The following is a 26,773-nucleotide window of genomic DNA, read 5'->3' as shown; positions in this document are numbered from 1 at the left end:
GTTGAAATGAGGACATTTCATTTGAAGAGGGGGAAGAATGTAAGAGGAGATTTATTTCTCTTTTATTTTATTTTTACAACCTGGACCTTATTTCTGGCATTTTTTATGGTTGTATACTCACCCAGAGGTGTTTGGTGTCATTTGGAGTCCTTCGGAAGATATTAGGAGTTTTTTGCGAGCCGCTTCTCCATATAACGGTAGCGCATAGGGCACTCACGGGACACAGACGATGCAGCATCTAAATAACACATTATTGCCGCGAAACTCTTCATTTATTTTATGAATCACTAGATCTGCTTCCAGGACCTGTTGTAACATTGTGGCGCTGTCTGTGTAATAAATAAAATAAATAAATCCGTTTGTAAACAAGACCTCTGAACTCATGACGTCATCTCTGTGCGTGCACTCTGTCCTCCGTTCAGTGAGCTCTTCAGCCGTATACTCTGGCTCAAAACGGTAAGGACGTCCATCATATTCAAAGTCGTCGTCCACAACCTCAGAATTTGACAAATATTCAGACATGTTTCAAATAACTATCAGTAAACTAACAGTAGCGAACTCCAGCTGTACACAGAGCTGTGTCTGGGACGCGCGCACAGAGATCTGTTGTGAACATCAGCTTCTTCCAGTTCAGGATCACGTGGCAGTATTATTCTGTCCCAGCTGTCTGTTATCTGGTTGTTTGGTAAAGACACTTGTGGGGGTGACCGGTATTAAATAATATCCATCCCTACAAACTATTGACTGTTTTTTGTTTTTTTTTTATAGCAAAAGGTGCAAATAAAAATATACACTGATGCTAATAAATAGCCTATATAGGCCCAAACTTTTATTTAAAATCAAGGTTCAAAATAAAACAAACATCCGCAAAAGCAGTGGTCCCCAAGTTTCTTCTTGGTTATAATGGTGGTCCCTGGGACAAAACCAGTTGAAAACCTCTGCTTTAAACTACAAATAATAGTTTTTGACGTGACATCAGAGATTGCGCCAATCGAGGCCAATCGGGTTGTAGCTGCTTCAACTGTGTGATTCCTTCACGAGGAGCGACCAGGATTTCAAACACGTTTGATTTTCTTGCGAGCACAGGATTTGTGATCGGGAGCTCATCGTGAGGTGTTAATCTCTCATTGTTACCCCACGTATACTACACGAGGCACGACCAACGATTGGGTTGAAATCTGGCCCGATCCAAAAAATAGTTGCACGAGTGGAAAATTGGTTCAAAACGAGCAGACAATCACACAGTGTCTCTCCGGCCTTAAACAGAACGGCAGCCACTCGGAGCAGGCGGAGCAGAGGGGCGACCGCCCCGGGCCACGCCGAAGGGAGAAAGAAAAAGTGGACTGTATAACACTTGTTATTCTTAAGGATAAAGTTGTTTCGCTATTGATACATTTAGGGACCATCGGAATTCTGAAATTAACGATTATTTCTTCATCCACTCCATCTTTCATCCACTGGTGCGTTCAGGGACAATTGGAATTTACTGTATTTGGCGAGAATTGACCATTTTGGCTTTTCCTGTTTACTGGTGTGATGAGTGATCTGTAAATATTGTAATCTTTAATTACCAACTTCATATAATTAATGTTTTTCATCTAACCTCAATAGTGATATTATATAGAGATATTATTTCAATAGGAAACTGCACACCAACCCAGCGGCAGTTGGTATTGTTTTCCCTAGGGGAGGACTCTACCAGACTACAAAATAGATATATACCAAAAAGCTGTAAAATCATGTTCTAAGGTATCATATCCGAGTATTTGAATTAATGCCATTAATAATAGAAAACTTTGTGCCTCAAGCCCCACAATACGGTTTGACGTACATCCACGAAAATCGGTACACACCTGTATCATGTTGCAACTTAAAGGAGACCTATTATGGCATTTAATGTATATTTTAAACAGGCCTTGAATGTCTTAAAAACAATCTAAAGCTTGTTTTTTCTACATAAAACAGAAATTCAGGCTGTGGGCCATGTCTCTAGTTTTACCGCTTCTAACCCCATTATCTATGAGTGATCCTGAGGGGGCGGGGCTATGATAATGAGGCTCTGTGCTGATTGGCTGCCTGAATGACGTGTAGCAGGGGAGGGAACAAAGCCTCTCCGGGCTGAAGAGCCGGTGTCGGTGCTTTTTTTTCCCACCTGCTTTTTTTTACCGGCTCCCCGTACGTGATGACGTTCCGTCTTGTGATTGGCTTTTGACCGTACGTGATGATTGAAAACTGATGATTAATAAATGTAATAAAGCAAATCGATAATTTAAAATGTGTATTAAGATCAAAATATTTAACTGCTTACTGCTATGCAGCAAGCAAAAGATTGTTTACCCTATACTGTATATAGTAGGCTATTATTGTTCTCAGCTCACTGATGAATCTCCAATTGTCTAATGAAAATAGTCCCTAATAAATATTTTAACTCTAATAATTTTTTTAGCCTATGTCAGTAAGATCACTGATAATTCTGATAATTCCTTGTATATGTTTCTTCTCCCTTTTACCTCCACTATAATCTGCGGGGAAAAAATGCACACTTCCGGGGAAAATATTGCAGCCCGATACAATCTGGTACCCACACCGGCTCCGTACACAAAGCGTGTCCCATGCGACAGAGCTTCGGCGACAAAATAAATTCCATTGCTTTATTTTTTTTGTATTGGACTGTCCTAACTGGCCGCGAGTTTAACGGTTTCAGTGTGGACAGAGAGAGTTTAACAGTTTCAGTGTGGACAGAGAGAGTTTAACAGTTTCAGTGTGGACAGAGAGCCTCCGATGTCACGCAGCTCCACGCGATAGTCTGACGCTCGCATGCAGTTACACGTTGTAAATGGATCTTAAGCCTGAATTACGGTTCTGCGTTAAATTGACGCGTACCCTACACCGTAGGCTCTGCGTTGGTGTAACGCAGAACCATAAATCAGCCTTTAGTTCCCTGAAGAGGGAACGGGTCACCTTGTCTTCACACTAATTCACACAGGAAGATTTAATTTGAATTCTAAACAGGGACACCATAGTTATTTACTCCGATTCCTCATTTCATTTCTTATCTTACAAGACAAATGAATCATGTTAACTGTAAAGAAATCACAACACTGAATTTTCACAAATGGCAACTTTATTGTTAAAAAAATAAAACATAAGTTGTATATAAATAACATTTATGCACTATTGCTGGCTCAAGGAAGGACCGTGCGTCTTCTGAAGGCGTCGTTGAACAGATTCAGGTGCTTGGAAGATCTGAAACCATGAACAGAAGAAAAATGTATTACTAATAGAGCTCCGGTGTTACCTAACACTCCGTTAGGGAACACTGGAGCCACTGGGGCCCGGGGCTCCTCACCCCGGTGTGTGGCCTCCGGTGCTCCGGAGCTAAGCTAAATACTTAGCCCATGCAAAGATCATACTTGTAGACAAATATAAATAACATAAAAAATAGCGTCACTTACCGCTGACTCGTGTGCAGTTGCCGGGGCCGTACTGTTGGAACTGATCCTTTTATGAGGGTAAGTGTCGATGCAAAACCTCATTTTTACTGTCCCCTCGCTGTGGAAACCGGTGGAAAACAGTCACCGCTTCTAAACAATGGCTGAAGCTCCGGCCGGCGGAGTTAGTTGTGGGCGTGGTTTTAGCAGTGGAGGACGACTTATGGAAATCTGCTCCTGTCGTTACGTAAGGACGGCAGCAGATTCTGAATGGCCTGTAGAGGTCACATGACACTGGAAGATTCATCCGGGCGGGGGTACAGACCTTGCAGATTTTCATGTTATTTCATGTTTCCTGTGTTGGCAGGCTGAGGGGAGACCACTTTATATATGTTAAAACAAGAAAAAACGTGTTTTTCATAAAAGGTCCTTTAAACCTAATTGTTCCACAAATGGTGTGTGTGTCTCAGATGTAAGTTCTTTGGATAAAAGTGTCTGCTAAATGACAATAGTTGTAGTAATGCATTTATACAAAGCGTGGGTGGCTGCAGGACAGGGAGCCCACACATAGGGGTTGTTCTATGTAAATGCCTGTCCAAAACAAGAGATGTTTTTCATGACTTCATGTAAATGTCTTATTTTATTTATAGATATGAGATACCACCTGCTGGAACATTCAAATCAGACTGTGAGGTGACAGTCTTGGTACTTAGACAGCGAGAAGACTTTTAACAAATCATCAGAGACAGACATCCCATTCAAGCACGAAGAGAGGAAACACGCAAATGTAAGTTTTATTTCAATTGTCACTTGGAAATTCACATTTATTCAGTTATCATTTGTGGTATATTATGTAACATATTTAATCTTCTGTTCCTACTGAGCTTTTTCATTTCTATATGTTCTTGTATATTGGATGGAGGGATGGTGCAGTTACAGAAACAAAAGACGATTATGGAACCGTCTGACAAATTAACTGGATGTTGATGTGAAAATACAAAAATAACAAATACATTAAATATTCACCTGCAACTTCACTTAGCTGCACTTTTCTCTGAAGTGTTGCTCTATGTTTTCTGTCTGGTTTGCAATTTTACTGTTTGAAATATATTTTCTTGTTCAACAGATATCAATTCTGATATGTGAGTAGTGTGTTTTACCAACATTGACATGAAGTGTTCAATTGTTCATCCAGCAGACAGAAACTTGAGGTAAAATACCAACGATGTCTGACGGAGCAAAGCTGCAGTGGAGCCTGCTCCTGCTCCTGGTGGTGGGTAAGTGGATCTCTGTCTTTACAACTCATCTTTATGTTTAGGTTTAAACCCAAACAAAAACTGAAATAACATCAGTTATATATCTCACTGCATGACAAAAAAGAAAACTGATATTGCACGGTATGTAGAGGTGAAACTCTTTGTTATGGTGGTGTTTTCTGTTTTTACAGGTCAGTGTTGGTTCATCACAGGTCAGCTTTATGAGTATCACTATATTGAAGAGAGTAAGAGCTGGACTGAAGCTCAGAAATACTGCAGAGAATACTACACTGATCTGGCCACCATCTCCAACATGACAGACTTGGAGAGACTCAACGAATCAGCAAAGACACGTCAAGAATCTGCCTGGATTGGTCTGCGCAGCCGAAATAATGCTAAAGGCACCTGGCAGTGGTCTCTGCCTGGTCTGGAGTTCAATGAAAGTGAGGTAGAATGGGACGATGATGAACCAAACAACAAAGGAGGGAACGAGAATTGTGGGGCGATAAGGTATAACCTGAAGTGGTTAGATTCGCCCTGTAATGAGAGGAAGTATTTCGTCTGCTACGATGGTGAGAACAGAATCCTGATTACTGCGTTTTTAATTCACACAACTTAAATCTGTTAGAGTGCATAATGCCATTCAATGAGATTACCTTTCATTTTAACATAAAGTGAAAAACTAAATAATCGATGTGGTAAATATGTAGATAAATATGGTTATAAATTAAGGGTAAAACACATTTCTAAAACAAACTGTTGCAAAGTGGTTTAGAATAAAGTGTGTGTGGGGGGTGGGACTGGTTTAATAAGTCAGCGGACCAATCCCCAACCTGACCAGCTGCTCTACAGCCCAGAGGTGAATCAACCGCCTGTAGGGGGGGAGCTGACTTCCATCAGCCTCCTCCTTATGGGTTTGATGGCGGCCCAAAGTAAGGGACCGCTACAAGGAAGGGGAGGGGGAAAGAAGTTTAAAATTGAGAACTTATAATAAAAGGAAAAGAGGAAATGTGAAAACATGTGAACTGCCTAGATTCTGGACTGGTAGGAAACTTACCAAGTAAAAAAACAAATCAAAAGTGAAAAGGAAACAAAACACAAACAAATGAATGTATTTAACTCTGCTCTGGCTCTGCGGTCCCGGTCCCAACCCTGACACCCCCCGTTTGTTTGTTTCTTAGCGTCCCATCTTGTCCTGTACCTGTATGCGTTTTTGTTTTGCGCACTTGTTTTGTTTTCTGTTTTTTATTATTTTGTGTTTTTGATCACCTGTATACCATTATATAAATGAAATAGAATTTTTTTTTAAATGATTCCCAGTAAAAAATCTTAAATGAAAAAAAGAATAAAAATATCTTTAAAGGAGACGTGAATATTGCATCTCCAAATTTGAAATTTGGTTATGATATCAAAATCAAACTGATCTTGTTGGAAAAAAAACAAAAAACATTACTTTGACAAGTGTTGCTGATGACAGTGTCGATGTTGAAACATTTCTGTTGAGTAAACTGTATTCAAAGATTGTCTTTGACTCCACAGGAAAAACAGAGAGATTCATTTTCTTTCGTCAACCTAAGACCTGGTCAGAGGCTCAGAGCCACTGCAGAGAGAATCAAACAGACCTGGCTAGTGGACCGGAACAGTTACAAGATCCCCAACTACGTAGTCTAGCCGAGGAAAACAGCAGAATGTGGTCAGATGTGTTCATTGGTCTGTTCAGAGACACCTGGAGCTGGTCGGATGGGAGCAGTTTCTCTTTCAGACGCTGGAATAATCTGGCTGACATTACGACTGACAGATGTGCTATGATGAAGGAGGACGGGGAGTGGGAAACTGACAATTGCAACGAAGACAAACCCTTTTTCTGTTACGATGGTGAGATTTTTATTCTCTACTTTATGTGTCTGGAAGCATAATAAAACTGAAGAAGCATTGACCCTAAATAAACAGGTAAACCTTCGTCTATATGTCTGTAGGGGCCTTTACTTTATGAATATTATGTTAATCAAAAATGATGACTTTTTAACATCTTTTGATTTGTCCAATTCAGCTTTAATATTCCAAGCTTTTCTTTTCCCCTCAATCCCTATTTACCAGATATGTATTATTACTAAAGATACAAGTGAACAGATTTTTCCAGTTTTCAGAATCATTTTAGCGTCCACGAGTTCTTAGTCATGACTTCAGCAGAGCTGATGTGATTGTTGGTTGTTGTCCACCTCTTCCCCAACAGATAAAGTGATCCTGGTCCAACAAAATCTGACCTGGGAGGATGCCTTGTACTACTGTAGAGAAAAGCACCGTGACCTGGTCTCCATCACCGACCTCAATGACCAGAGATGGGTCCAAGAGAGAGTCAAGAACGCCACCACTGAATTTGTCTGGACGGGGCTGCGCTACACCTGCACTCTGGATTTCTGGTTCTGGGTCGGTGGTGAAGTGGTCACGTACCACAACGTGGACCCGGGTCAGAAGGGGGACAGCTGTGACATGTCAGGAGCCATGCAGAGAGCTGGAAAACACAAGTGGTTCAAAAGAAATGACATGGAGGAGTTTAACTTCCTCTGTTCTGAGTGGTGAACCCACTGTGACCACTGCTGACATTCATTTATTAGTTCTGATCTTCAGTTGCCTTTTGGGTTTTTCTTACTAAAACATTTAAGACATTTTTGTGGAACAAGATTTAATGAGTTACAACTTTTCCAGAGAGTTGGGATCACATGTTCTGTAAAGTTTTGCTTTCAACTCATGTCTCCTCTTAAACCAGTGAAGTTCCTGAAAAACATAGTGGAAATACATAAATGTTTGAAGTTTGCTTTCTTATTGATCTGGTGATGGTTATACTTCTATAAAGTTATATCTATGTTTTGACTACAGTTTTTGGAGTTTTCTGTTGAATAAATCATTCAAACGTCTCAACAGATTTTTTATTTTTAGACAAAATAATTAGACAGGTCTGAAGAATTGGTCAGGTGCCACATTTCAGTTATTGTCAAACCTAGATTATAATAATAATATATTTAAATATGAGTATGTAAACTTCATGTTACAGTTGTTGCAAATGAGACCCCAAGAGATATTTATATGAAGTCACTATTCCATGTTGTTGTTAACAAAAATATATTTTCTGGAATGTTTCCACACTTTCAAGATGTCTGAACAGAACTTTGGGAGATGAGTACAACAATCTTTTCTATTTCAAAGACTGTTTCAATGAATGAATGAATGAATTAATTAATTAATTAATTAATTAATTAACCCTCTCATGCATGGAGGTCACTACAGTTTACAGCTGTTCAAAAGTGTTTTTTCTCTATACATGCCTGCAATTTTGGCCACTGCTGCATATAGTCCACTGCAGTGGAAGCTATTGCATCATCCCATACAAGAAATCCCATTGGCAGGTCATTTTGGAGGGAGAAAGGAGTCAGTGAAATCAAGATGGCTGACAGACAGGGCGAAAGACCAAACACCTCAGCTATTTCGGTTTCTACCTTCTATAAAAAGACACCATTACAGGTAAAAAAAATATATAATTGCATCAAGTAATATCTAAGGTGACATATTATGTAAAGATTTTTCGAGTTTTGATTTTATATTTGGAGGAAATACAGATTAATCATCTGTCCACTCAATTGTACTGTACATCATGCATCATGAGTTATGTTTCAACTTCAGTGCAATGTCAATTACTACCAGTGCTTTTCTTGAAAATAATTCATACCCTGTAAGGTTGTGACTATAAATCAACTTCTTTATATGTTTAGAATGTAATTTGAGGTTTTCCAATATATCCTCATATTTTGTAGAGCTCAAAAAGATGGGCATACAGGGTAATAGAGGAGTTTCCAGACTCAAGTGAGGAAGAGTGCGTTTCTGGTAGCAGTGATGAGGAATGGCTGCCAGTAAAGAAAAGTGCAAGCAGAGAAGTAGGATCATGCAGGGACAGGGCAGCTGACAAAATACATACAAAATAATCTAAGATGGGCGCCCCTGCGCACGGATCTCTCCTTCTCCCTCTTCCTCTCCTCTCCCTCTGCTCTTCAGGTTTTTATACAAGGTAATGGACGTTAACATTAGAGCTAGCCAGTTAGGTTAAGTTACAAGGTTGGTAAACGTTGGCTGTGCTGTTTCTTACCTTGCTCTACGCTGACTTTATTAATTCCAGCTTCACCGTCACCCCCTTTTTAAAATATTTGTGTAGAGAATCTATGAGGCCTCTATTTTCTTCTTCTCTTCTTCTCTTTTCTCTTCTTTTCTGAGCACCAGACTTGTGCTGACCGGACATTTTGACCATTCTAATGGTTGAATTAAATGATTACGTCAAATTTTGATCAGCGGCCAAACCATTTTTGTGTTGGGGGTTCTTGACCACAAGGACAATTAGGAAGAAAACAAATAACAAGCTTTTATGTAACTCAAATACTACATATTTTTTTTCCACAAATAGGCATATTTTGAAACATTTTGAAAATTGATTCCATAATTTAATTAGAATTAAAAAAAACTTTTTTTTTTTTTTTTTTTTTCTTCAGGTCTGCAAATCCAATTTTATTTATATAACACTTATAATAGTAACACAAAGTGCTTTACATAATAAAATCAACATTTAACATAAAAAAACTCACACACTCATGGTTAAAAACACACGTCCTCACTTTAATACCCACACAGCACACCTATATGTGAGTTTTTCTATGTTAAATGTTGATTTTATTATGTAAAGCACTTTGCATTACTATTATATGAAAAGTGCTACATAAATAAAGTTTGATTTGATTTGATTTGATTAAGGTTTTTCTCCCACCAGGGGAGAAATCCTCCTCACGACTGCAATGATCTGTTCAAATCTGATTCATGTCCCAATAGACCCCCCTCGTGGCAGAGCTGAGTTATTGATGTACCTGCAAGAGTAACTTGTATTTGAGAAACATTTTTGGCAACGGTGATGAAAGCTTTCACCACGTTGTTCAGCAGAAATTATACAAGTGAGCAGTTACCAAGATCCTTTTCAGAAAATTGATTGGAAGCGGTGGGTGACGAGGAGGTTCCCGGCGTGTCCTGCACCGCGGCTGCAGCAGCAGCAGCAGCAGCACCAGAGTCCTGACTGACGCTGAGCTTCAAACACAGAGGGACACGATCAGCGCTATTATATTATTATATTATAATTATATATTATATATATATTATTATAAGTCTGATATGTGATGACATTAAAAGTATGACATGAATCTGGCTTCATTTCACCACCTCATCGCCGGCGTCGCCAGTTCCCCATATCTTCAAAATGTTCGTGCGCTAGGGTCAGGGTTGGCGTAAAGATACAAACATTTTCCCGTTAGTTTTTAATCCCAACCTTTGCGTAAAAGGTGTCATGCGCATCTTTCAAGCCCTGTTTTGTGCGCACGTAAGCTTTATAAATGAGGCCCCTGATCTGTTCCTAATAGAGCTCTCTATTCTCAGAGTGCAGGTTTACTGCTAGTTCCTAAAAGATCCAGTTTAGGTTAAGGAGGCTGACACCACCCCACCTTTAAAACCAAACTTAAAACGTTTCTGTTTAGTAAATCTTATAGTTAGTGTAAACTCTAGTGTGTTAGGGACAGTAGTCATAGCTGTAGCTGCAGGACAAGAGTAGAGCAGCTCATTAGAAGTATTTCATAACCATAATTGTTCTCCATTGTTCTTGTAGTTTGTTGTGCTGGTCTGCCCCTCTTTTCCTTTTCTGTGCATGTTTGCAGGCCAGAGCGTCAGGAGCTACTTGCTGCCCTGTAGCTCCACTCTCTGAACATCCCACTGCCTGTTTCCACCCGTCTGTATAGATGTCTCATTTGGTATAAGATGTGAATGTTAAACAGCCGTTAATGAATTCATGAATGACTGAACAAATGTGTTGTTGGAGAGCCTCATAACCTCTTGAAGATGTTGCATTGCTGCACTGGCAAGTAGTTCAGGCTGATGAGCAAGTGGTTCGCACTGGTTTTAAAGTTCAACAAGTACAACATATGCTGATTGGAAAGCTGCTTAAAAAGTGCATATTTGTGTAAAGAAGTAGCTCAGTGTTTAAAAATGTGTCTGTGGCTTAAGGGGACTGGGTTCAACTCTACAAAGTATGTTAAGCGTTAGTGTTGTACTTTTTTTGTATACCATCAGTAGATAAAACATTAAAACCTTTAGAACAAAAGCCACCATCAGCTCAAAGAATAGCTTGGCCAGTTAAGCGAGTACTTTTCAGCTTGTCTTGATAGAAACTGGTCAGAAAGCAGTGTCAGTCACGTGGCTGTATAGCTCTGCATGTTAAAGTGCTCCTTGATGTTACAAATGTTACAGGTTCAACTGCTGTGAAAGACATTTCCTGGAAGCTGAAACTGCTATAAGCTGAAAAATGTGTTTCCCATTCATAGAAATACTCATGCAATCATCCAAGAATGGATCATTTTATTATTCTAACAACAGACTGATTAGTACGTCAGAGTTTCTTTTTTTCTGTGCCTTATTTATTGATGCTTTAACACGTCTAAACTTGGAACTGAACCAGCGACTTTATGACGAGAAGCAGATCCGTTTGACGAGTCACAGTCACCTCACCAAGAACTTTTTTATTCAAATTTTTATTCAGATAAACAACAACAGTTCTGAGGCAAAATTAAGCATTTATCCATTGTATCATTGTTGAGAAACTGGAATAACAATTATCTGGAAACGTGCAACGTGAGACTGATGGTAGTTTTAAACAGGAACGTTTTCTGTTCTGAAAGAGTTAAAGTGTTTTCTCTCAGACTTCTCTTCCTGAACTCTGAGCCTCATAAACCAGCAGCTCCACTCTGGACACGTTTCCTGGTTCCCTCCCCTGCAGATCTGCAGCTTGAAGACGGGTCTAAACAACATGAGCTGAACACTGAGAGTTGACGCCCTCTGTTCTCTGCACAGACACATGATTTGTAAATCAGCGCTCAGACTAGTTTCCCTTTTGAGGAAGTGAAACTGTCTCAGTCTCAGTGATCGAGAGGAGAAATGGCGCAGAAAGGAGTTCAGCTGGACCAGGAAACCTTTTCTTGTTCCATCTGTTTGGATCTTTTAAAGAATCCGGTGGCTATTCCCTGTGGACACAGTTACTGTATGAACTGTATTAAAAACTACTGGGATGAAGGAGAGAAGAAAATCCCCAGCTGTCCTCAGTGTAGAGAGACATTTATACCGAAGCCTGTGCTGGTGAAAAACACCATGTTAGCAGCTTTAGTGGAGGAGATGAAGAAGACTGAACTCCAAGCTGCTCCTGCTGATCACTGCTATGCTGGACCTGAAGATGTGGCCTGTGATTTCTGCTCTGGGAGAAAACTGAAAGCTGTTAAGTCCTGTTTATTCTGTCTGGCCTCTTACTGCCAGAGACACCTTCAACCTCACCGTGATTCATCTACATTCAAGAAACACAAGCTGGTGGATCCCTCCAAGAACCTGCAGGACAACATCTGCCCCCGTCACGGTGAGGTGATGAAGATGTTCTGTCGTACTGATCAGAAGTGTATCTGTTATCTCTGCTCTGTGGATGAACATAAAGGCCACGACACAGTCTCAGCTGCAGCAGAAAGGACTGAGAGGCAGAGAGAGATGGAGGTGAGTCGACAACAAATCCAGCAGGAGATCCAGGACAGAGAGAAAGATGTGAAGCTGCTTCAGCAGGAGGTGGAGGCCATCAATCAGTCTGCTGATAAAACAGTGGAGGACAGTGAGGAGATCTTCACTGAGCTGATCTCTCTCCTCCAGAAAAGAAGCTCTGATGTGAAGCAGCAGATCAGATCCCAGCAGGAAACTGAAGTGAGGAGAGTCAGAGAGCTGGAGGAGAAGCTGCAGCAGGAGATCACTGACCTGAAGAGGAGAGACGCTGAGATGAAGCAGCTCAGAGACATCGAGGACCACAACCAGTTTCTCCACAACTACCCCTCCCTGTCACCACTCAGTGAGTCCACACACTCCTCCAGCATCAGCATCCGTCCTCTCAGGTACTTTCAGGATGTGACAGCAGCTGTGTCAGAGGTCAGAGGTCAACTACAGGACATCCTGAGAGACACGTGGACAAACGTCTCACTGACCATCACTGATGTGGATGTTTTACTGTCACAACCAGAACCAGAACCAAAGAGCAGAGCTGGATTCTTGAAATATTCATGTGAAATCACTCTGGATCCAAACACAGTACACACATGGCTGTTACTGTCAGAGGAGAACAGAAAGGTGACTATTATGAACCAACATCAGTCTTATTCTAGTTATCCAGACAGATTCACTAATGTTTTTCAGGTCCTGAGTAGAGAGAGTCTGACTGGACGTCATTACTGGGAGGTGGAGAAGAAAGCAGATGAAGTTTATGTAGCAGTTTCATACAAGAATATCATCAGATCAGGGGGGTGGGAGGAAAGTGGATTTGGAAGAAATGACAAATCTTGGTCACTACGTTGTTCCTCAGACAGTTATGTATTTTGGTACAAAGACATCGACACCTCCGTCTCAGGTCCTCGGACCTCCAGAATAGGAGTTTACCTGGATCACAGAGCAGGTGTTCTGTCCTTCTACAGCGTCTCTGGAACCATGACCCTCCTCCACAGAGTCCAGACCTCCTTCACTCAGCCGCTACACGCTGGAGTTTGGGTTTGTGGCACTGTTGGAGCCTCAGCTGAGTTCTGTAAACTCAAATAGGTTTATTTACTCTTTATGTTTTTATTGATTTTCTTTTCTTCTCAGAGATAAATGTCTCAAACTCTGATGGATAGAGGGACGTTTTTGTTCTATAAGTTGATGTTTTGTTGTTATTTCCTCTTTTGGAGGTGGAAGTTGTTCTTTATTCGTTTCACCTGGGAAATATTAATAATATTGTTTCTGTGTTCTATTTCTCGTTTATTCTCCTCTTTATTTCTGATATCATGTCTGCATTCACACTGGTTTCCTCGTTCATTAACAAACCAAATGTTCTTGTTTTCTAAAGATGAAAGAATTTTCTGGACACGAGCACAAAGTGAATGATTTCAGAAATGTTAGTGACAGCAGCAACGCAGCAAACAGTTCAGTAAAGCCTGTAGTTGGTGTAAACTAGTGTGTTGGGGCCGGTAGTCATCGCTGCAGCTGCAGGACCAGACTAGATCTGCAGATCACATGTTGTTGATGTCTAAATCTGTTGAGGATGTTTCATGTTTAACAATCTGAATATTTAGTAAGAAATAAAACTTCTGATGTTCTAACAAAGTGTTTTCTTCAGTCTTCATTCCAGGATTTGACTCAGATCTGAGGGAGAAAACATGAAACTAATATTCAAGTAAAAGTGAGGCAGTTTTCCTCCTGAAACATCACAAAGTTCAGAGTTCATGTTCACAACAGATCATATTTCTGGATTTAAATGTGTCTTTACTGATTTTACTGCTCTTGTTCTGGCCAGACTTCACTCAGAAAAGAGGCTTTAAATCTCCACAATCCTCTTTTCCTGGTAAATAAAGATGAAATAAGTGAATTAAACAGTGTAATCTCAGTTAAATGGAGCCGTCTTGGGTGCAGGAGCCGCTGCAGGAACATGTTCTGCTTTGAAGATGCTGCTGGACGGTACCAGAGGGCGGTGCAGCGGTTCAGCTTCACTCTGCAGGGTGGAGGTCTGGGAACGTGATCAGGAAACCTCCCAAGATGGCTCACTTTACCGTCAGCGTGTTGACAACTGAGTGCACGTTGTGACACTAGATGTAGTAAATGTTTGACTTTTAATGGGCCGTGAAGCCTGAGAGCAAGGGTCAAGTAAACTTTGAGTTTCAATGTGCAGGTGAACAGAAGCAGCAATAAAAATGAATCATGATGGAGACAGAAGCTCATCTGGACCTCTGGGGATGTAAAGTCAGCTCGGGTCGTCACTCCTGTGTTCCCAGGTTTCTAGAACTTCCCCAGACCAGGATCACACTGGTGTCCACACTGATGTTTAGAAGACTTGTTTCAGTTAAAATGATAATAATAATATTAATACGTGGATGTTTTTCTGAATCAAGTTGATTTAAAAGTTGAAAAACTGATTGGAAGCTTTGAGATCCGGAGACTCTGACTGCAGACTGTGGAGAAAGAGAAGCTCCAGCAGAAACATGTGACCTCCACTCTCCAGGGTTAAGTTCAGGGGAACATATCAGCCTGTGGTAAAGTGGAAGTGACTGCTGGGTTCAGCAAACGCTGGTTTATCACAAGCTGCAGACTGCTGAGCTTCACTTCATAACACTTCACATTTCATCATTTACAATATTTATGTTTTCCTTCTTTCTTTAGTGTTTCTGCTCTTCATGTTACTTTTGCCCTGAACATTTTATCCTGGTTCACGTCTGCAACCTCAGGATCTGGAAACAGTGTAGATCAGGAGTCTTAATACTCTTGCTCTTGGTTTAAGGGACTCAGATTTTTTTTATATATATAATGAGTTTTACGCGCACCATCTGTCCGTGGCACTCGCAGCGTTTACAGCAGCAACGACGTGCTGCCACTCACTCGCTTTATTTTTGTTAGTGATGCCACTACTGTGACCACCAAATAATGTGGTTTTCCTGTCCTCCACCTCATCCACAACATCTCCATCTCAGTCTCCGTGAATATTGTGGCACGGTGGCTCGACACGTCTCATTCATCCTGACGCGCAGCAGAAGCAGACTGCAGGAAGCCGCTGTGCATGCTCAGCAGACTCATTCATATGCAAATACTACTTTGCATTGCCCTTTTAAGGTATGAAGTGGGCGGGATATGAGGCGAATTCACCTGCGCATAAATCCGGATTTTTTTGTGCGCCCGCCATTTTCGGCTTTTGGGCGCACGTGCACTTTTAGTATGAATCCTACGCACTCTTTTATAAATGAGGCCCCAGTAGAAGAAGAAAAAGAAGAGTATTTCCACGACAAATATATATATATATATATATATATATATATATATATATATATATATATATATATATATATATATATATGTATATATTAACCATTTATTTAAATGCAGCAAAAAAGAAAGAAAAAGCTTACCAAAACTAAACCCTGGTTGTTTCCTGAGCCCAAATCTGTCTCACACGCCAGGACTCATGCCGCAGCCAGATTGCTGAGTCTGGACCAGATATGGCCCAGTTAACTATTGTGCCAGAACTGAACCCAGTCTTTCCCAACACACCTGATACAAATGACGTTTACATTTACAGAGCTGTGCAGATGTTGATGACATGCTGACGACGATCCGTTAATTTGAATCAGGTGTATTGATGTATCAGACATCTAAACACTGCTGAGCCAGAAGTGAAGATCGGCCCAGACGAGGCCCAAATGTGGCTGGTGTCTGGAAGCCAGATGTGTGGTGATATTATGATTGTCCTGGATTTTCCTAGATTGTACAACGGTAGTTTGTCATCACTTTATTGAATTTAAATCTTCTGAAAAGGATCTTGGTAACTGCTCACTTGTATAATTTCTGCTGAACAACGTGGTGAAAGTTTTCATCACCGTTGCCAAAAATGTTTCTCAAATACAAGTTACTCTTGCAGGTACATCAATAACTCAGCTCTGCCACGAGGGGGGTCTATTGGGACATGAATCAGATTTGAACAGATCATTGCAGTTGTGAGGAGGATTTCTCCCCTGGTGGGAGAAAAACCTTAATCAAATCAAATCAAATCAAATCAAATCAAACTTTATTTATGTAGCACTTTTCATATAATAGTAATGCAAAGTGCTTTACATAATAAAATCAACATTTAACATAGAAAAACTCACATATAGGTGTGCTGTGTAGGTATTAAAGTGAGGACGTGTGTTTTTAACCATGAGTGTGTGAGTTGTTTTATGTTAAATGTTGATTTTATTATGTAAAGCACTTTGTGTTACTATTATAAGTGCTATACAAATAAAATTGGATTTGATTTGATTTGAGAAGAGTTTAATTTCAAGAAATGTGCTGCTTCACAAACTTCATGAACCGTCACATTGAGCATGAATTTGTTATATTTTGGATAAAACAACATACTTTAAGTGCAGATAAGCCGTTGTATGAATGTGAAAGAAATGTCCAGTTCACTTGTCTTTTCAAAATGTAGGCTTCTAAATAAGATGCAGACAAAATCTGACAACAGATCACCAACAATGTTTTTACATTGCTGCCCCTCTGGATGCCCCCCATCCCACAACCCCACACTTCCACTCCCAGCATCTCGACAGGTTTGAACTTGTTGTCCGCGTCACTCGAGGCTGAGGCTCCGGCTGGTGAAGCGGGCCTCAACGCCGCGGGGTTTGTGGTCTGACGCTTGCCTCCCTTGTTAGGCATGGTTTCGGGCCGACGACTCATTCAAACGTGTAGTACAGGATTACAGATAGTATGACGCCGGGAAATAAACGATTTGTGCCGAATATAATACTTATTCACTGAATGTTCTGCGGAGCTCGCAAATCCACGTCTTACTCCATCATTGGCTCAACAGCGCCCCCGTCACTGCATTTTTAAAAGAACAACTGGAGGAAGAAATCTACATGGACCAACCTGAGAGATACATCAAACCAGGTCAGGGGCATCTGGTGTGCAAGATGCTCGTTGTGAGGTCAAAAAGCCCAAGCCCCAACCAAGGACTCTGCCCATGCCACAGCCCCAGTCCCAGTCAGGGCCCAGGCCACAGCCAGGAACTCTGCTCAGGTCCAGCCAAGAGCTCAGTCCCAAGGCCGGTCACCTGAACTGGGACTCCGAAGTAGTCCCACTGAACTGTCTGACGGTCAGCCCTGAGCCCAGACCCCTGAACTCTGTCTGTGTGTTGGCCTGGTCATCATCCCTGTACTTGTTGAGAATCATCAGTTTGAGCCCTTTCTTAGACTAACTCATGCCTGGACGTTGCTTCACTTCTTGTCTGAGTTTATTCCAGACCTTTACACCACTGACTGAGGGGCACATTCTCTTCATGGTTGTTTGAACACTCCTGGTTCTGAAGTTCAGGCTTCCCCTGTAATTACAACCTCCCTCTCTATCAGTAAATAGTTTCAGTATATTATCTGGTATCTGGTAGTTGTTTGTTTCTGGCTTTATACATCCAAAGTTAATTTGTAATTCTCAGTAGATACTGTCTTTAACTTCCGTTCCACCTCTCCCACCAGTATACCTTTCTCTTATAGCAACAATTACAATTATATACAAATGGAGAATTATGCAAATGAGGCTATGCCGTCATTTAGGGACTTTCGAGACAGCCAACAGCTTCTTTCCTTGTGGAGGAGCTGGCAACACTGGCTGGTAGCCACAGTTAGCTTTGATTGACAAACCGGGGGGGCAACTTGGCTGCACTCATACACAAAACTGCTAGTTAGAAACCAGTGGGTCACGTGACCTAATGCTTCGTCCATTGTTTTTCACAGACTGTGGTTTGGGCATCAACAATGTGAGATCATGGCTGTACACTCATCCACTGTCCCACAGACATGAATCTGCCATCACAACTCTGTTCATTCACTCCTCCACAGGTGGAGCGTTGTGAGCCTCCAGGGGGCGCTCCTGTCTCCCCTGGTGGAAACAGTCTACCTGCAGTCTGACGGCAGGTACGCTCAGCTACCCCGGTCACCTGGGCAGGGCTGTGGCACCGCCTGACACCTGCCAAGCACTTGCCCTTCCCCTACCGACGAAAGAAGCTGCTGCTGGGCTGCAGGTCCAAACCATTCTCGTCAGAGAAAAAAACAGAACCACACGTGAAGTTCAACAAAGCTTTCACATTTTTACCTTCATTCAGGAAAATAAATAAATGAACCGTTGCATCTTGTTTTTGTTGAGTCAATAATGAAATAATGCAACACAGCAGCCAGTTTATTACCTGGTGAACATAATAAAGTTTGTTGGTGACTGAATCTCATGTGTCGTTTATCTGAGGTCGTATTCACCTCGTTATAAATCACATGGTTTTTATTGTTCAGATATGTAAAAACCTTTGAACTGAGAGAGGGAGGAACTTTTGAACACGACTGTAGATACTCTTAGGTGACGAGTCACATGAGCTGGTTCTGTCAACTCAAGCAATATGTGACACTGACACGCACGCCGACGTAGGTGGACATGAAACGCTTCACAAACACAAACACACACTTTATGTGAACCAAAAGCGAGTAAATCTCAATTCAAATTTAAAATACTTCAGTAATCTCCATAGGAAATGTATTTTTTGCAGTAGTTTCCGTGATTCAAGTCTGTTCAGAGGCTTATTGTAGCTTTGTTGCTATGGGCAGGAAGGATCTCCTGTAGAGGTCTGTGTTACAGCAGATCTGAAAAAGTATCCTCCTTAAAACAATCATGTACAGTCTCTGGTTCTGATGCTGCTCCCCAACAGATGACTGCAGATGTGACCAAACTCTCCACAACAGACTTATAGAAGATATTCAACATCTTGCTGCAAATGCTGAAGGAGCTAATCTTACCTAATCCTCCTTGAGAGGTCAAGTCTGCTCTGTCCTTCCTTGTAAACAGCATCATTGTTGCACCTCCAGTCCAGCCTGCTGTCCAGGTGAACACCAAGGTATTTATTCTCTTCAACCACCTCCACTTCTTCTCACGGATGGAAAACCTATTAAACTTAGTCCTGATCCACCTAAAATCCAGAATCTCCTTTGTGTTGTTCACATTTGAAATGAGATGATTGTCCCCACAACATCCCACAGAACGGTCCACCAGTTCTCTGTCCTCAGTCTCTGATTCACTACTGCAGAGTAATCTGAGTATTTCTGCAGATGACAGGACTCTGTTGTGCAACAAAGGGAGTGCTGGTTCAGTTATTGGAGAAGTATTAATAATTGTCTTATGATAGTTATTAATAACAGTCAGGCAATACACAAAACACATCTGATGTATGCTTATGTTTCAGAGAAGTTGGGGTATCGATTACCATAAAAAAAACATATCAGGAAAATATATGATATCAAACATCAGGAAATAATAACTAAACAGCACAATCAGTCTCAAAGTAGCTGTTATTCTCTGCGTGCAGCCGTTGCCAGGGTGGTGCTATAGAGTAACAGTGAAGGAAGGAGTCTGATCACGGGCCTTTGCAACCAGGAAATGTTACAAATCTGTATAAAATTTCTTTCTTTCTTTTTTTATAATTTTATTTTTTTATAAATATATAAAACTATCACAGAATATCTGTACCGTTTCTGATTGGGTGGGCACAGTGCATCATTTTTAGACACAACAATGAACGCTCAATGAACGTTCATAACAGCACACACTGAAGGCTGATTTATGGTTCCGCGTTTCACCAACGCAGAATGGTGCGCGTCGCCGCGTACCCTACGCCGTAGAGCACGCCGTACCCTACGCCGTAGCCGTGGCTCAAGAGCCTGCACAGCACCGCAGCGCATCGTCACCCGCACCGGCGCTCTCTCCGCCCTCGCCGGGATGGAGACGCCTCTCTCTATCCCGGTCCATGCCCTGCAGGCTCTGGAGCCACCAGGCTGCCGCGGGACCTTTTAAATCAACGCAGAGCCTACGCCGTAGGCTACGATTGATTGATAAAAAAAAAAGCAAACAAAAAAAAAGCAAAAAAAAAAAGCAAAAAACATAAAATAAATGCAGCTTCAACAGGGCACAAGCCAGTGTCATATTTGTGCCGGTGTTCTGCCATTTTTTGCTGCTTTGCCAAAAATGCTACCTAATGGTTTTCTACCTTTGCAGAGCTACAATTTTTGTGTTTTGTTTTTTTCTGTATTTTACTCCCTAGCCCACTTCCTTGTCTCTTGCCAGGCCGTTATTGTAAATTAGAATGTGTTCTTAATGACCTGCCTGGTTAAATAAAGGCCAATGACTGAATGAATATCAAATAAAGCGATAGAATTGTTTTTTTTTCTCTTTATCGTATAATGTTCACAAAGTGTAATGCAATTCATGTCATGGGTAGTGTATTTTGAAGGATCAAATACTCAACATCCCATATTATCCATTTTACATCGTGCAAGAAATGATTGGCGGAGCAATCAAACCTTGAAAATCGATTGTGCGCATGCGCAGAACCACAAAGTAGCATTTCTCTGTAGCAAGGATTGGCAGAACACCGGTCCAAGCCCGGGTAAATGCAGAGAGAAGTGTCAGGAAGGGCAATTGGGTTAACATACTGTGGAGAAAATAGATGAACTGATATGATGACAGCATAGTTTTCTATGCATTTCGGGGGTTTGACCCCCCAAAACGGCTCCTGAGGCGGCCCCAGCAACAGCGGGACCTGCAGTGCGACCCACCCGGGCGCCACGCCTGAGGTTCGTCGCGGAGACGGGGACGGACCAGCGACCGGAGCAGTGCTGCGTCGTGAAGGAGGCAGTCCTGGACGCGCCGCGGATGCCGTCTGGCCCGAGGCCACCCTGGGCCCTGTCCCGAAAGCGGCCGTCTCGGCGGTCGGCCCGTCGCCGAGGACGACCTCCCGACCGGACCTGGGGGCCGGCCCGACGCTGAGGGCGACCTCCTGACCGGTCCCGCTGGTCGGCCCGACGCCGACCTCCCGACCGGTCACGGCAAGCCGGCCAAACCGGGAAGGCCCGGAGGCGCAGACGGCGGTTCCGGGCTTCCTCTCCCGCTCCGAGGGGGACGGGGGGGGGGGGTTGGCTCGGCCGGATGGACCCCGGCCTGCGTTTAGCAATGGGGGTGTGTGGCAGGGTGGAGGAGCAGCAGCCACTCAGGTGATTGGGAACAGGTTTTCGCAATCAACCTCTCCACCCTGCCTGCCTTCATAAGGCATGGCTACACAGCAGCAGGGGGCTGCTGGGAGAAGGTGCTGCTGCTGCTGGAGAATGTTCTGCTCTGCTGAAGGAAGCTGAAAACACGTGTGTCTTGGGTGAAGGGAGAAAATAAAAGATTCCTGCACTAAACCCCGTGTCCTCTCTGTCCTGTCAGTCGGGCCCCGTAGCACTCGCCGTACTACAAAGATGATCTGGAAACTTGATAGCAGTTGTTAAACACGTGTTCTGTTCTGAAAGAGTTAAAGGGTTTTTATCTCAGACAACTTCTCCTCATGGACTCTGAGCCTCATAAACCAGCAGCTCGACTCTGGACACGTTTCCTTGTTCCCTCCCCTGCAGATCTGCAGACTAGTATCAGTGTTGAGGAAGTAAGAACTTCAGTCTCAGTTATCGAGAGGAGAAATGGCGCAGAAAGGAGTTCAGCTGGACCAGGAAACCTTTTCTTGCTCCATGTGTTTGGAGGTTTTAAAGGATCCGGTGACTATTCCCTGTGGACACAGTTACTGTATGAACTGTATTAAAACCTACTGGGATGAAGGAGAGAAGAAAATCCCCAGCTGTCCTCTGTGTAGAGAGACTTTCAATCAGAGGCCGGTGCTGGTGAAAAACACCATGTTAGCAGCTTTAGTGGAGGAGATGAAGAAGAGTGGACTCCAAGCTGCTCCTGCCGATCACTGCTATGCTGGACCTGAAGATGTGGCCTGTGATTTCTGCTCTGGGAGAAAACTGAAAGCCATCAAATCCTGTTTGGTCTGTCTGGCCTCTTACTGCCAGAAACACCTTCAACCTCACCGTGATTCATCTACATTCAAGAAACACAAGCTGGTGGATCCCTCCAAGAACCTGCAGGACAACATCTGCCCCCGTCACGGTGAGGTGATGAAGATGTTCTGTCGTACTGATCAGAAGTGTATCTGTTATCTCTGCTCTGTGGATGAACATAAAGGCCACGACACAGTCTCAGCTGCAGCAGAAAGGACCGAGAGGCAGAGAGAGATGGAGGTGAGTCAACAACAAATCCAGCAGGAGATCCAGGACAGAGAGAAAGATGTGAAGCTGCTTCAGCAGGAGGTGGAGGCCATCAATCAGTCTGCTGATAAAACAGTGGAGGACAGTGAGGAGATCTTCACTGAGCTGATCTCTCTCCTCCAGAAGAGAAGCTCTGATGTGAAGCAGCAGATCAGATCCCAGCAGGAAACTGAAGTGAGGAGAGTCAGAGAGCTGGAGAAGAAGCTGCAGCAGGAGATCAGTGACCTGAAGAGGAGAGACGCTGAGATGAAGCAGCTCAGAGACATCGAGGACCACAACCAGTTCCTCCACAACTACCCCTCACTGTCACCACTCAGTGAGTCCACACACTCCTCCAGCATCAGCATCCGTCCTCTCACACACTCCTCCAGCATCAGCATCCGTCCTCTCACACACTCCTCCAGCATCAGCATCCGTCCTCTCACACACTCCTCCAGCACCAGCATCCGTCCTCTCAGCTACTTTGAGGATGTGACAGCAGCTGTGTCAGAGGTCAGAGGTCAACTACAGGACATCCTTAGAGACATGTGGACAAACTTCTCACAGGCCGTCACTGATGTGGATGTTTTACTGTCACAACCAGAACCAAAGAGCAGAGCTGGATTCTTGAAATATTCATGTGAAATCAGTCTGGATCCAAACACAGTACACACACTGCTGTTACTGTCAGAGGAGAACAGAAAGGTGACTTTTATGGAGAAACATCAGCGTTATTCTAGTCATCCAGACAGATTCACTGAATGTTGGCAGGTCCTAAGTAGAGAGAGTCTGACTGGACGTCATTACTGGGAGGTGGAGAAGAAAGCAGGTGAAGTTTATGTAGCAGTTTCATACAAGAATATCATCAGATCAGGGTGGGAGGAAAGTGCATTTGGATTTAATGACAAATCTTGGTCACTATATTGTTCCTCAGACAGATATGTATTTTTTTACAACAGCATCAGAACCTCCCTCTCAGGTCCTCTGAGCTCCAGAATAGGAGTTTACCTGGATCACAGAGCAGGTGTTCTGTCCTTCTACAGCGTCTCTGGAACCATGACCCTCCTCCACAGAGTCCAGACCTCCTTCACTCAGCCGCTACATGCTGGAGTTTATCTTGGTTACACTAATGGAGACTCAGCTGAGTTCTGTAAACTCAAATAGACTTATTTACTCTTCATGTTTTTATTGATTTTCTTTTCTTATCAGAGATAAATGTATCAAACTCTGATGGATAGAGAGACGTTTTTGTTCTATAAGTTGATGTTTTGTTGTTATTTCCTCTATTGGATGTGAAAGTCGTTCTTTTGTACAGTAGTTTCACCTGGGAAATATTAATAATATTAACATCTTCTATTTCATTATGAAAACACAGAAATAAGCCTGTGTTGTAATTGTTGTTAAATATTAGTTTTGATGTGTTTCTATGTTGTATTTCTCTTTTCTTCTCCTCATTATCTCTGATATCATGTCTGCATTCACACTGGTTTCCTCGTTCATTAGCAAACCAAAGGTTCTTTTCTAAAGATGAAAATATTTTTTAGACTCGAGAACAAAGTGAATGATTTCAGAAATGTTAGTGACAGCAGCAACGCAGCAAACAGTTCAGTAAAGCCTCTAGTTGGTGTAAACTAGTGTGTTGGGGCCGGTAGTCATCGCTGCAGCTGCAGGACCAGACTAGATCTGCAGATCACATGTTGTTGATGTCTAAATCTGTTGAGGATGTTTCATGTTTAACAATCTGAATATTTAGTAAGAAATAAAACTTCTGATGTTCTAACAAAGTGTTTTCTTCAGTCTTCATTCCAGGATTTGACTCAGATCTGAGGGAGAAAACATGAATCTAATATTCAAGTAAAACTGAGGCAGTTTTCCTCCTGAAACATCACAAAGTACAGAGTTCATGTTCACAACAGATCATATTTCTGGATTTAAATGTGTCTTTACTGATTTTACTGCTCTTGTTCTGGCCAGACTTTAAATCTCCACAAACAGGAATAGAGTTTCCTGTTAAATTAAGATGAAATAAGTGAATTAAAATGTGCAGGTGAACAGAAGCAGCAATAAAAATGAATCATGATGGAGACAGAAGCTCATCTGGACCTCTGGGGATGTAAAGTCAGCTCGGGTCGTCACTCCTGTGTTCCCAGGTTTCTAGAACTTCCCCAGACCAGGATCACACTGGTGTCCACACTGATGTTTAGAAGATTTGTTTCAGTTAAAATGATAATAATAATATTAATACGTGGATGTTTTTCTGAATCAGGTTGATTTAAAAGGTGAAAAACTGATTGGAAGCTTTGAGATCCGGAGACTCTGACTGCAGACTGTGGAGAAAGAGAAGCTCCAGCAGAAACATGTGACCTCCACTCTCCAGGGTTAAGTTCAGGGGAACATATCAGCCTGTGGTAAAGTGGAAGTGACTGCTGGGTTCAGCAAACGCTGGTTTATCACAAGCTGCAGACTGCTGAGCGTCACTTCATAACACTTCACATTTCCTCATTTACCATATTCATGTTTTACTTCTTTCTTTAGTGTTTCTGCTCTTCATGTAACTTTCTTTCCTGAACATTTTATCTTGGTTCACGTCTGCAACCTCAGGACCTGGAAACAGTGAAGATCAGGAGTCTCGGGAGTGACGTCACACCGCCCCCTACAGGAAGATGCTTACATGACATGTAGTGAGGTTTTCAAAGAGGAAAGAAGTCACGTGTTTAAACACTTTTCCTCCAGTCTGGTTTTCTTCTTTTTATATATTTAAACATTTTATTGTCATTTAGAATTAAAGAAACGTTTTTTTGGAGGTAAAGGATGTTGATAAAAACTTTTGTTGCTGGATATAAAATGAAAGTTAATATTCTTAGGGATGCAGAATGTACTGAAGGCCAAGTTGAGAGTTCTGTTCAGACTCTGGTCAGATCTCAACTTGGCCTTCAGAAGGGGGGCAGAGCCTCCAAACAGGCCAAGGACTCCTATAAGAGGAGAATGGAGGGAGACCTGAAGGACAATAACCCACAGCAGATATGGAGGGACGTCCACTCTTCAACTCTTCAATCTCTCCCGGACACATGCCTCCGTCCCCACCACCATCAACAACCTCCATGATTACAGAGCCATTGCCCTGACGTCTGTAATCATGAAGTTTCTGGACCGATCAGTCTTGCAGACGACTTGCAAACGACTGGAGCTCAGGGGAGGAACAAGGACCTTCACCTGTAGGAGCTGAAAGAAAAATGTTGAGACACAAGAAGGTTTTTCTGGCTGCAGCCTCGACAGCTGCATCAGCTCTACTGTCGCCTTGGCTAATAGGGTCAGAAGAAGAAGTGTGGGCCTGACACTTACACACAGCAATGGCAGAAGGGAGCAGAATACCTTCAAGAGGAGACGCAACTTGTGTTGCATTTCAAATGGGTTTACCATCAGATTTCAAGAATGTTCTGTGTTTCCACAATGCTCCAAAGTCAAGAATGACACCTAATGCATATCTGGAGTCCGTAGATGATTACAGACATACCTGCAGCTAGTTTGCATGCCTCAGTTATGTAATGCATGAGTTCAGCAGTCTGGGTGGAATAATGTTTTTGAAGAAGAACAGAAGTCATGGAACCATGTTTTTCATCCACAGTTTGAAGGAAAGGTTTACCTGGATCAGGAAGTCCTGAAGTAGAAGCTGTTTGAAGAGACACTTCCAGTTCAGGAAAAGCCATCTCTGCTTCTGGGGTCCATGTAATAAGGTCTGAAGGCTGTAGACTTTTCCCATGGATAAGAGAAGACAACGGGGCTTCAAGAACAGACAAGTTTGATACAAAATTCCCACAATATGAACACATTCCCAGGAATAAGTTGTTTTTTCGTGCAAAGTTTGGGTGAGAGGGATTTGCCCTCAGCTGTGATCACATGATCCGATAGGTGACTTTTTCTTGCACAAACTGCAGTTTAGACGGACTCGTTTTATATCCATTTGCATGAAGATGTTTCAGTAAGACAGTGGTGTCAGATTCACATTACTCACAAGTGGGACTGCAATTCATCAAACCGTCAACATACTGCAGGAAACCAGTGCCAGGGGTTAAATTTATGGCGTCAAGACTTTGTTTTAGAGCGTAATTGTAAATTGTAGGACTTTCACCTTGACCTTGTCTCTGATTTTCTTACAGTTTTTCTTGATCTTTTTGGCCCATTTTTCCATTCACAGTTTACTTTTTCAAAACAGCTCACACAAAGCCCTTAACAGACGCTGAAATAACCAAAACACTTTATGATGTTTGCAGAATGACACCACTTTCTCAAAACTTGTCACACATCCATCAAAACCAAACTTTTCCATCAAAACCTACAATTT

At 42.3% G+C, this 26,773-nt stretch overlaps 3 protein-coding genes across 3 annotated transcripts; all 3 read left to right on the top strand.

Moving 5' to 3' along the window:
* Positions 1-4,656: 4,656 nt before the first annotated feature.
* On the top strand, positions 4,657-7,319 carry LOC133452262 (macrophage mannose receptor 1-like). The gene is made up of 4 exons (XM_061731483.1): positions 4,657-4,708; positions 4,879-5,259; positions 6,227-6,562; positions 6,921-7,319. Exons 1-4 carry the CDS (start codon positions 4,657-4,659, stop codon positions 7,265-7,267), a joined length of 1,116 nt encoding a protein of 371 aa, XP_061587467.1. The 3' UTR covers positions 7,268-7,319.
* Positions 7,320-11,596: 4,277 nt separating this feature from the next.
* Positions 11,597-13,922, top strand: LOC133453106 (tripartite motif-containing protein 16-like). The gene has a single exon (XM_061732978.1). The coding sequence runs from the start codon at positions 11,699-11,701 to the stop codon at positions 13,376-13,378; it is 1,680 nt and encodes a 559-aa protein (XP_061588962.1). The 5' UTR covers positions 11,597-11,698; the 3' UTR covers positions 13,379-13,922.
* A 7,903-nt stretch (positions 13,923-21,825) lies between these two features.
* LOC133453103 (tripartite motif-containing protein 16-like) lies at positions 21,826-23,595 on the top strand. The gene has a single exon (XM_061732976.1). The coding sequence runs from the start codon at positions 21,826-21,828 to the stop codon at positions 23,593-23,595; it is 1,770 nt and encodes a 589-aa protein (XP_061588960.1).
* The last annotated feature ends 3,178 nt before the right edge of the window (positions 23,596-26,773 follow it).

The sequence above is a fragment of the Cololabis saira genome, chromosome 10 (assembly GCF_033807715.1).
Source record: "Cololabis saira isolate AMF1-May2022 chromosome 10, fColSai1.1, whole genome shotgun sequence".
NCBI classification, from domain to species: domain Eukaryota; kingdom Metazoa; phylum Chordata; class Actinopteri; order Beloniformes; family Belonidae; genus Cololabis; species Cololabis saira.
The sequence above is the reverse complement of the archived record's forward strand: the minus strand, read 5'-3'. Positions and strand labels throughout refer to the sequence as shown.